This window comes from Hydra vulgaris, chromosome 03, assembly GCF_038396675.1.
Source record: "Hydra vulgaris chromosome 03, alternate assembly HydraT2T_AEP".
NCBI lineage: Eukaryota > Metazoa > Cnidaria > Hydrozoa > Anthoathecata > Hydridae > Hydra > Hydra vulgaris.
In genome coordinates this window covers 64,588,328-64,601,212 of record NC_088922.1, presented here as the reverse complement: position 1 = coordinate 64,601,212, position 12,885 = coordinate 64,588,328, and the positions used below count along the sequence as shown (strand labels likewise).

General features: G+C 29.9%; 1 protein-coding gene across 1 annotated transcript in view; it reads right to left on the bottom strand.

The window, feature by feature from the left end:
• The window catches only part of LOC100213362 (myoferlin), a 51,681-nt gene that overhangs the window by 34,376 nt on the left and 4,420 nt on the right, over positions 1-12,885 (bottom strand). The window contains exons 2-6 of the mRNA XM_065793989.1: positions 9,190-9,245; positions 7,397-7,594; positions 6,530-6,744; positions 5,225-5,285; positions 4,279-5,146 (exon numbers count right to left, since the gene is read on the bottom strand). Coding sequence (XP_065650061.1) covers positions 4,279-5,146; positions 5,225-5,285; positions 6,530-6,744; positions 7,397-7,594; positions 9,190-9,245 — 1,398 coding nt within the window. The remainder of the gene's footprint in view (positions 1-4,278; positions 5,147-5,224; positions 5,286-6,529; positions 6,745-7,396; positions 7,595-9,189; positions 9,246-12,885) is intronic.

Below are 12,885 nucleotides of genomic sequence, written 5' to 3'. Positions count from 1 at the left end.
TTTTGTGGTAAAAATGGTCACATTGAAGCAGTTTGTTTCAAGTAAAAGGCCGAATCCCGAAAGACAGTCAAGCCTATATTCATTTATGGACAGACTAAAGCACTTCGCCAAGTCAACCAAATCAATGTTGATGATGAAATTACACAAAATCTCCAAATCAATGGGCATTCGATAAGATTCGAACTTGATACTGGAGCTCCTACCAATTTCATCACCCGTACTTTATGGCAAAGTTTGGGTAAACCACATCTTCAATCATCAGATTTACAATTCGAGTCAGCAAGCAAACATCAACTTCCCATACTAAGGAAAATTGAATTATCAGTTAAAGCTCCAACAACCTGTTGCAAGATATGGTTCCACGTAACTTCTGTTCCTGGACTAAATCTTATTGGCTGATCGGGCATTCAGCTACTTGATCTTTCGGTTGATGAAAAGATTAAGAAATCATCCAAGAGTACTGTTGCTAAGGTCTTTAAGCATCTCAAACCTGACACAGATCTCCAACAAAGGTGCAGAGTTCTATGTTCTGAGTTTCCAGACCTGTTTAAACCAGAATTGGGTTGTTTGAAAGACTTTGAACTTGAAATAAAATTCAAGCCTGACTACAAGCCTTCTGCTGTCCAAGAGCTGTACCTTTCGCTATTCAAGAAGATCTGGTTGACGCTTACGAAGCTGGTATCAAGTATGGTGTTTGGAAACGTACTCAATTCAACGACGAAGGTACACCTGTGGTTCCTATTCAAAAGAACGTGCTTCCGGGAGAAACAAGATGAAAGATTCGAATTTGTGGCAACTATTCAGTCTCTATTAATACTCAGTGTGTGGAGGTTATGGATACACAAAAATTGACCTGGCTGACGCTTATAATCAAATTCGTTTGGGTCCAATTTTTCAGAGACGATTGGCTCTCAGTACACATACTGGTGTTCTTCTTCAGCTACGTCTTCCATTTGGTATCACTTCAGCACCGGGATACTTTCAAGAAACAATGGATAAATTAACAAGTGATTTACCTGGTGTGGCTGCCTATCTTGATGATATTCTTGTAAGTGGCAACAACGCAGCCTATCACATTTCCAACTTGCGTGGTCTTCTACAACAACTAAGTAAAAACGGACTACGCTGTCGTCTAGAAAAATGTATTTTCGCTAGTTCTTCGATCGAATATCTTGGCCATACGTTATCTTCAGAAGATATTGCTAAAGGTAACAAAGTTGATGCTGTTTTGGCTATGTCAGTTCCTAAGGACGTTAACACACTGGGATCTTTTCTTGGTCAAGTACAGGTTTACGGCAAATTTGTCTATGACATTAGACCTGCTCTATCGCCTAATTAAGAAAGATGTGCCATGGCAGTGGACATCCGAACAACAGTCAGCTTTTGAAACTGTGAAACAGTTGTTATCATCTGATTCAGTTCTGACTTACTTCGATCATTCGAAACCGTTAGAAATGGCAACAGACGCTTCAGAAGTTGGTATTGGTGCCATATTGTTTTATCGATTGGCAGATGGCTCTGAACGTCCAATTGCAAATGTATCAAAGATTTTGACTGATTGTCAACGTCGCTACAGTCAAATTCACAAAGAAGCATTAACAATAATTTTTGGCAACGCTGACGCGCTCAGTCGATTACCGGTTGACCATGATCGCAATTTTGATGGGGAGGAAAGTAGTGAAGAAAATTTAATGATTTGTTCGGTGAAAACCGTTAGCCATCAAATCAATATGCATGATCCGAATATCCTGGTCCGCGAGTCGAGCAAAGATCCTGTCATCACTGCAGTTATTTGCAATGTTCGAGATGGTTGGGTCGAATCCAACAATAATGACGAGATACGGGAAATCCAAAAACTTTTCGAAGCTCTCTCAGTGTTGTCGTCCCCAAAACCCTTCAAGATCAAGTCTTGAAGATACTGCACCTAGGTCATTTTGGCATTCAACGAATGAAACAACTCGCACGATCTGCCGTATATTGGCCAGGCATTGATTCAGCTATCACTAATCTAGCACACCAGTGTACTACCTGTGCGGAAAATCAGAACCTTCCTTCGAAACCGGCAGTCCATCCATGGATGCTACCAGAACGCCCTTGGAGTCATTTACATCTTGATCAAGCAATCAATTTCATGGGTACCAATTGGCTTATCATGATTGATGCTCTATCTAAATATCCATGTATTTATCCTACATCTTCTATCAGTGCCAAATCTACCATTGATTTACTGGAAGAAGATTTTGCACACTTCGGTTATTCACATGCTCTGGTTACCAATAATTATTCCTCATTCACTTCTCAGGAATTGCTAGAATGGTGTAATAGTTGAGGTATCGTCCTGCTCAAAGGTGCTCCATATCACCCCGCAACAAATGGTGCTGCCGAACGACTAGTTCAAACTTTCAAAAAAGCCATGAAGAAATCAAACCTACCTCATAGGAATGCTCTTCAAGAATTTCTCATGGTCTACCGCCAAACTCCTTTAGCAAATGGATCGTCCCCTAGTGAATTACTCAATGGCAGGCAATTTCGGGTGCATATCGATCTGCTTTTGCCATCCCCTGTTCATTTACAATAATCAAAGCAATCTATAGACTCTTCAAAAGTTGTAAAGTTTTCAGTTGGAGACTTGGTTTATGCCAGATACTTTAGCACAAATATTAATTACAACTCAAAATGGATTACGGCTATTGTCACTGAAGTATGCGGTCCTCGATCTGTCATAGTGAAGACAGAGCCTGATGGTCTAGTCTGACATCGTCATATTGAACTCAGGTATCGCTATGACTCAAAAAAAATAGAAGAATCGATAATAATGCTGCCTGCTTTATTATCATGTGAACCTACTGGTTCAGATAAAAAACAAATCAAAGCAAGACAATCTAGTAGATGCAAATCAAAGATTAATCAAAATGCTTGCTCTCCGTAAACCCAAGCGAGGAGATATTATGGTCCATTCTAGAACTTTCTAGATAGAACAGAACATTCAAGAATCTTCCATAGAACCCTCTAGATATATAATAACTTTCCAGAATATTCTGTATCTTTCTAGGAACTTTCTATTTTACTATAAATATTAAGTTTGTGATATTATTTGTATTAGTATTCTTGAATCGAAAATAAAAGCTTTACTAAAATCGAACTTTTCTTTCAATCTGTCAAGTAATATAACAGTTACAAAAGGTATAATTTTATTATTTTCTCTTTTTTGAGGTGCTGGTCCCTGTAGTCAAGCTTTAAAAATTCCATTATTAATGATTTTTACTGGTTAATTGCATCGAACTAAAAATTGTTTTAGTTGTTGAAGTCTGATTTCCATTGTTGTTGGATTAGACACAAAACAAATGAGCCGTATAGCTAATGTAAAAGGTATATATATATATATATATATATATATATATATATATATATATATATATATATATATATATATATATATATATATATATATATATATATATATATATATATATACCTATAGTAAAGATATACAGTTTGTGGTATAAATCTCATTAATTTAATTGAGGAAACTAATTAAATTTAATGTTTTTACCACAAAAACACAAATATAAAATTTTTTTTAATGAAAACATTCTGAATGTTTTTATTTTTATTTTTTTACTGTAAAACATGCTGTTGCTACATCGACTATCTTATAGCCTGACTTGCAATAGAATGCTGCTACATCGGCTCACAAATAGCCTGACTCACAACAAAGTGCTAATACATTAACTGAGGGTTTCGTTGGGGCAGGCAGTCTATCAATAATAAAAAAAAGAAAAAAAAAGTTTTTCCAGTCTTTAAAATTATCTTTTTTTTTAAAAAAACCTAAAACTGACATTTATATATATATATATATATATATATATATATATATATATATATATATATATATATATATATATATATATATATATATATATATATCAACACTCGGAATTAGGGTCGGCAATGCCGGCCTAACTACCGACCTAAAAATGTTTGAGGTCAGCAAAAAATGCAGACCTTGTTTTGATGTTTTATGGTAAGACCTTTGTATTAAATTTTTTTTGCCAACCTCGAAAAGATTGAGGTCGGCAAATTATTGTCGACCTCCATTTTCCTAATTCCGAGGGTTGTATATATATATATATATATATACATTTATACATTAAAGTTTACATACATTTATACATTAAAGTTTACATACATTTATAGCTTATTTAGAAAGTTTATAATAGAGATTAAAGAAAACATAAATCAGTTTCAAAATTTAAAAACATTGTCTAAAAAACTCACCATCATCTCCTGATCCTGATATTGATGTTAAAGATATAAAACTTGTACCAATGCAATCATCATTGCCAACACGATCCCAATCAAACATTTGTAATTTAAGACGCTCACACATTGATGGAAACTTGAAAGAAACACGCAATTCTTGGTTATACTCTGGGTGATCATTGTTACATTTAATATCAGTCTTTACTGTTTTTCCTGCAAATGAAAACACAACATAAGGGTCAACCAACTCTTTGGGAGGACCAGATGAAAAAATTTTCTTTATATTCTCCATTGCAGCAGAGTCCATCTGAGGTATATCTTCTGCACGGTATACCTTGACAAGAAAGGTTGCTGGTCGTAGTGTAACACCAGCTGGTCTTAGCAAATTAGACTCAATATCCTCATCGTCTGCACTTCCTTCATTACCACCTCGAGCACTAGTTGGAATTTCGTCACCAGGTCCTAAGACTATAGCAGTTATTTTAACATAACCTGCAGGTGGTCCACCTGGCTTTGGACCTACTCCTTTTGCTTCTTCTGCATTATCCTTAACATCTGAATCTTCAGGTGCTGTCATTAACAACCATTTTCTAACTATGGCATGATCATCTCCGTCATAAATTAGCCCAACATCACAACCAAATGATCCTAAAAGTGCATCAGACATCAAAGTTTTTGAATTATAAACTTCAAATGACACTATTTTGTCAAACATATCATTTGGTCGTTCATTAAAATTAAAGAAAAATGTTTCATCAAAATATGGCTTGTTAGTAGAATGTTTGACTCTGGTTTGTTTTGTTTCATCACCAAGAGTTATCCGAACAGTGGGATTAATGTTCCCTCCAGGTAATTGGCGAGCTTCTATGATTTTAATTCTAACCTAAAAATTATTTTATGTTAAAATATAAACCATTTTCTTTAAACAAAAAAAATAATAACAATAACATTATAAATGAACCTGAAAATCAGTTGGCTTATCTGGAAGATTGTGAGGTTTGCGACGAGTAGCTTTCTTTCTTCTAAAAAAAGTTTTTTATTTGCAGTAAGTAAATTTTATATTTTATATATACTCTAAATATACTATACTAATAAATATACTATATACTCTAAATAATAAATTTATTAAAGTTTATTATTATATATATTAAATATATTAAAGTAAAATTATTAACATTTATTAAAGTGAACTTTTTTAAAAAGTATACAAGTTTATTATCTGTTGCCCTAAATTGCACACCGCAATAAAATTTGGATAAAGAGGGCAACTAAATAGTAAATAAATAAAAGTATAAGTAGAAAGAACAAGCCTCAGAAGTTTAAAGTGTTAGCTTAGTGTACAAGGTTTTGATCACCTCAACAGCAAACAAAAAAAGTTAAAAAAGTTTAAACTAACTTTGAAATAAAAAACAGACAAAATTAAGATTCCTATAAACATTTTGTTGCAATAAAGTTAAGTATGTATTTGAGATATATTAAAAATACACTTAACAAAAAGTATATTATTTTTAAAATATATCACTTTTCTTATATACAAATCCCAACATGGTTGCTAGGTAAAGAAGTAAAATGGTTGCAGTAAAGAAGGTTATTAAAGTTACAAGAAGATCAAAAACTATTTTGATCTTTTTTAAAAGTCTGTTTTTTTTTAAAGTGGTGGAATTCAAGATAAGATATCAAGAGTTTGTTGTTCAAAGATACTAAGACTTTGATTAATTGTAATAATGGTAAGAAGACTGATTAAATGATATTTGGTAGGGATTGGAAAGACTCTTCTCTACTTCCTAGTAATTTTCTACATAAACAGTGGTTTCCTGCAACCATGTTAAAAGTATATTTGTTAGAAACATACACTTAAGTTAACAAGAGTGCAACAAGCCTGCAGACTGCTATTTAAGTTTTAATTTAAAGAAAACACAACAGAGAGAACATTAAAACACTTATGTATGCAGAAAAATATGTGCAACATGCAAATCAAATGCAATTCAAAATAAAATTTATTAAAATAACAAAACTTAAATAAAAACTTGTTTTTATTTACAAAAAAAAATTTAAATAAGAATTTTTACATTTTTTATTATTGTTTTAAATAGGATTAAATATGTTGAGTTCAAATTATAAACAAAAGAAAACATAAACAGTTAATAATTTTTTTATATTAAATGCAACTTTTTATTGTGCACAAAGTAAAATTACAAAAGCACAAAATTATAGATGAATTGGTAAGAAATTAAGAACATAAAAAAAACTTAGAACTTGTTACTACCTTGACTTGACTGCAGCTCTAATGGCATCACCTTCTGGTCCAGGAGGGATTGGTGTTCCATCTTCAGTTTGCACTGGATCAGGCTCATCATCCGGTCCATCTTGTTCTCCTTCTGCAACTTGTCGGTCATCTCCACCAACTCCTTTACCATCAGCAGATCCACCTGCAGCTGCACCAGCTGGTGGGGTGTAATCAACACGAAATGAGACAGAACCCTGAAGCAAAAACAATGATTTTTATCAAGCAACTAACTTTATTAATAAAACCACAGATTTGTTATTAAAAGATTTAAAAAGAAAAATTTAAATATTATTTTTTTAAATGATTATAATAATAATATAATAAAAAAAGATTATAATAATTAATGATAATATAACTCAGTATAATAATACAAAATAAATTAAAAATCATTACATATTTATTTATAACATTTATTTATAATTAAGTATAATAATATAAGATAAATTAAAAATCATTACATATTTATTTATAACATTTATTTATAAATAATTACATAATATTATTTTCATTAAGAATTATTGAAAAATTAATTCATAAATAAAATCTTGAACTTCATTATTCAACCCTCGGAATTAGGAAAAATGTTAGAGGTCGGTATCAGGTCGGCAAAAAAAAATGTGACACAAAGGGGTTACTATAAAACATAGAAATGAGGTTGGCGATACTTTGCCAACCTTTAACACTTTTAGGTCGGCAGTTAGGTTGGCATTGCGGCATTGGCACGCTGACCCTAACTCCAAGCGCTGATTATTATTATTTTCACTATATAACTATAAACTCTAGAGATATGTAAAGTTATAAATGTTCTGTATTGCACATTTAATATATTTTAAAGTCAAATCATACTGAGGTTGGTCTTCCATTTGCATCATTCAAAGTTCCAGTTAAAGTTATGCTTGTTATTCCTGGTTTACAAAGTTGTTGTAAAGATATTGTTGCTTGACCAACTAAACGATTACGTCCAATTTTTTCATAATCTTTAACTACGACATCTATGCTATCACCTGGACCAATTGCTTTACCAGATAAATTAAACTCAAAGACCTGAAATGATTAAATAATCAAACTTGATTAATAGTAGACAATTTTTTTTTATTTACTGGTCAATTTGTTAAAATAATAAAAAGAAATAAAAAAATTTTTATTGTTCATACATAAAAAAAACAACTTTATACATAAAAACATCCTTGCTGTTTAATATTCAAAATTTTCTTAACATCCTTACTCTGTTCAACACTCAAACTTTACTTATTTACTTATATTTTTTTAATTCAATAATTAAACTCTGCTTAGCATCCTAGATCTGTTCAACAATTTTTTTTTTGTTAATTCTGATTCACTTTTAACAAGACTACAAGCAACCACTATTATGTTTGGTATTACTAAACAACAAAGAATAGAGTTAAGAGCATGGAAAGGGTTGACAGAAGACTTGAAAAATTGTAGGTTAGGAAAACACAAAAATGAGAGAGTTCTAAAGGGTTGAAGTGCGGGGAAAAAAGTTTTTAGAGCATGCAAGGACAGATACAGCAAAAGAATGAGACTTTAATAAATGACAAGTTAAGCCAGAATGAGCTTTGGTTAATGGAATTAGAGATGATAGCTTCTTTGAGCAGAAATCATAATAGTATTTGTGTAAAAGAGAAAAAAATGCAATTATACAACAATGGGAGAGAGCCTCAAGCTTGGTAGTTAGTGCAGGTTTGACAACATTTACAATACGTTTACAATACGTTTACAATACGTTTTTGAACCTTGTCTTAAAGAAAAAAATCATCATTAGAAGAACCAGCCCAAACATGACAAGAGTATTCCATACAGAGACCAATAAGAGATTTGTAGAGGTAGAGAATGGAATTAGGAGTAAGAAAATGCGATTACAATAAAGAGAAGCAACCTTAGCAGTTGCTAATTTAGCAATCAATTGTATATATGATTCCATGAGTGAACTATAATTCAAGAAGACGTAAAGAAGAGGACTCATTCAAGTCATTCATCAATGTAGAAATGTTGACAGTATTGTGACAGTTGTTTGCAGTAAACAACTGTTACAATACTGTTTTGTTGGAGTTAAAATTCACAAGCCACTGCAAGCCTCAATCTGTTACAGAAGTGAGACCAGATTCAACATTCTCATCCTACCCAACATGCACCTCTACACAACATCCTCTTTCAATATGTCCACTCTAATGTAGGCATATTAACATCCTCATTCTACCCAACATGCCCATTCTAATTAATCTTTACTCTGCTTAAGATGCATGCTATACTTAATATCCAATCTTAAGATCTGCTAAACATTCACACTCTTGTGAATGTTGTGAATTCACACTCTTGTGAAGCAGATCTTAAGATAGGATATTGAGTATAGCATATACTTATTAATAATAAGCACTCTTCCACTTTTCAACAAAAGAGAATTGATGTATGTTATAACATTTTAAAATGTTGTAGAATGAAAATAATTTTAAAAAACCACAATGGTTAACAATGTTAACTATTTGATATTCTTTTAAACAATTCATAATTTACACTTTAACAATGGCTTCTTTCAAGACTAGCACCAGTCTCAGATATTCTCAAATTTCTAAAACTCGGATATTGATGCCCTTTAGCATATATAGATTAAAAATTCAAACCTCTCCATATGTTGGATTGAGCTCTTGATCTTTTTTCTCTGTTTTTTTTGAGATTCCTAAAATAACAAATAAACAACAGTTACAACATTAAAACCAAATATATAACTTGAATATTGGTTATTCTAATACAGGTGTATTAGAATAACCAATAATTTTTCACCTAGCATGCATAAAAAAAAATTGTTACAACTGAAGAAATAATATTGAAATAGTACTGTTATAAATAACCGCTTTAATTTATATTACAAGTTCTATTTATTTGGCATGTTACTCTTTTAAAATTTCAATGGGTCTTTAACAAATATATAATTAATATTAGCTTTGACTTTTCTAACAACTGGTACTTTTATTGAGTTATTATGAATTTTTTTCTAGATAAACATGCATGCAAGGCATACTATTTACAAGTCTTTTTAATAAGTCATTTGGCAAAGCATTCCAACCAGGAAGAAGAATTAGGAACAGTTCATCTTCATTTATTACCCTATGATCTTACAATTTTCTATCCAATATAGACCAAAGATTTTCTATTAGATTGAAATCAGTAGACTGTGCCAAAACATAACTGGTATCAATTTAGATTTTAAATATCTTTTATTCAACCATACTATATGTTTGGGATCATTGTCTTGTTAAAAGATGTAGTCACAATTAGGAAAAAAATTTATACTTGGCCTAAGTTGATTAACTAAGATTTTATGATACATGGTACCCTTCACCCAGTAAAGTAATTCTAACTTTGTGTGCATTAAACAACCCCAAACAGTAATATTTTTGTCAATGAATAATGTAATAGTTCCCTTTATGTTTGTGGGTTGAACTTTTCCCCAATTAATCTCCCGCTTTTGATGACGAGTCAAGCAAGAAAGTGAATGATTTAAAGCTCGTTTGAGCAGCAACCATGATTGTATTTATAGACAAGAGAAAGTAATGCAACTTTACAAAAATGGGATAGTGGTTCAAACTTGGCAGAAAGAACAGGTTTAATTTTATTTACATGTTTTGGGACTTTTTATACAAAACTAAGGGCATCTTTAAAAGAACAGCCAAAATATGACAACAATATTCCAGGAGCGAATAATATATTTGATGAGGTAGAGAATAGAATCAGGAGTAAGGAAATAGCAAGCACAATAAAGAGTAAACTTTGCAATCAATTGATTATATGGTTTTCATAAGAGGTCAGTGGCAAACAATAATACAAAAAAATGTAAAGAGTGGGACTCAGCAAGAGAGTTGTCATTTATAGATATAGGAATGTTGACAGTATTACAATAGTTGTTGTAAAAAAATGAGTTTTGTTATAGTTAAATTTAATGATTTAATGAATTGATGAAACTATGTTTTTTTTTAATTTAAAAGATTTTTAATAGACTTCTGAAAAGATCACAATTTCAGGCCTTGTGATAATGCATTAAGTAGAGAGCATTTTATATATATGAAGAGCAATTTTAACGCTATGCATTAAAGCTTAGTTAAGCTTATGTTACACTAAAAACGTTTTTGTTTGGTAATATTTAAATAACTCTACAGATATTTTTTAATGGTACTTTAACGGAGTAGTTTATGTTTATTTAACAGTATTTTAATAAAGTAGTTAACATTTTAAAAACCACATTTAAAACAAAATATATACAAATACATAAAATATGCTTATTATTAACAAATATAATAAATTCATATAACGTATAAAAAAATACTTTGAATATTTATAAAACTAATTTTTTATAGAAATATTGAATAATCAAAATAGCTACAGAATAAAATTCTATTGTTTTGATAAAAACTAGTTGTTTTGATACAAGGTAAATAAACCAAACATAAAAAAAAGTTTTAAAAATTAATCGAAGCAAAAAAATCTAGCTAACATGCAAATATTATTTAGACAGCGTTAGCTTTATAAGTTACATTCATTCAGGTATTGGAAATATAGCAGCAAACAGCAATTAAACATCACTTTAAAAAAACTTTACTTTTAACTAATTTAGTTAGATTCTTTGTAAATTTAGAAGCTAGCATTCATTAGAAGCATGTATGCTTAAAATAAGCTTGATTAAATATAAGAAAGTATATTTCTCATATTATGTAATGCTTAAGTTAAACCTGATTTTAAATTTTAGTGTGACTGTTATTAAATATTGTTTAATAAATTTTTCACTTATCTTTTGTTATATAAGACTTTTATTTCATCTTTTTTTTTTTTTTTTTTAATTTATGTTGCTTTTTATTGATTTGTCTTGTTGCTCATTAATTGCTTTTAGAGGTTTACAAGTTATTTTATTTTGGAATTCTATTTTGGACTTTTGATACTATTAAGACAACTATTAAGAGTTTATTAAAGAGAAAAGACTCTTTAACGTTATTAATAACAAAGAGTCTTTAAAAAATAAAACTTCAAGATAATCTTTAAATAGCAATTTCATTTTTAATACGCAAAAGATGACATAAGAAAAAAAGAAAAAAATCTAAAATATGTATAAACTATACATGCCATTGTTATGCAGCACATATTTTACATACGAAGTGTTATGCATTTTATTATGAAATGGCGATTTGCATACACGTACATGTATTTACATACACACGTATTTTACATACGAAGTGTTATGCATTTTACTATGAAATTACGATTTGCATACGCATTCAGCAGTTTTACATTAACCAAAAACTTTTTTATATTAGAATATTTAAATTATCTTTTAATATCATTTATGAAACATTTATTCAGAAAATTAAGCAATTAACCGCACTAATTAAATTTTTTGTAAAAAAAACTGATTATTTTATTTATATATATATATATATATATATATATATATATATATATATATATATATATATATATATATATATATATATATATATATATATATATATATATATATACAGGGCTTGTGATGAAGCGAGCGCGATCGCGCTCCGCTCGTAAAACGCGCCCGTAAACGGTATTTTCAAACATTCTAGGCGCGATAAACAACGCTCGTTCAGCTTATAACGAGCGTATAAAATAACGCTCGTCCAATAGTTCGGGATTATTTTTTTATTTTCATAAAATATTTAAAAAAAGATTTTTTATTAAAGATATTCAATTATCAAAGCACTAATATAAAAAGCACTACGTCGTTCTCTTTCGCACTAACGTAATGAATGATTTATTTGATTTATTGTTTGTAATATTCCACACATCGTTTATAATCAAAATAAATATTAAAAATAGAGTAATTTTTAAAATTAGTTTTTGTTTATAGTATAGGTTTTTTTATAAACTATTATTTATTTTAACTCAAATTTAAAACGATTCTGTTGTTTAGAATGTTCGCAATCGCATTCGAAAAGGAAACAAAGTAATGACGTCAACATTTATTAAATGGAAAGTTATTATTCTAATTTATTATTATTTCAAATTATTCTTGTGTTATATTTTTAAGATAAAAAAAACGTAATTTAAAAAAGACATTTTAGAAAAAAATTAAATAATTAATTTGAATAAAAAATATCAAGAAATATAAAAACCATTAACCGTTAATTAAGTTTACAGCGCAACATTTTAAAATACATATATCAAAACAACGAATCAAAACTAATTCACTAATTTATACTTCAATACAAAATCAATAAGAAGTTGCGTTTTTGTTTGATATTATTTTTTAATAACATAAATAGTTAAAAATAAAATCGCGATCTGACAATATACAA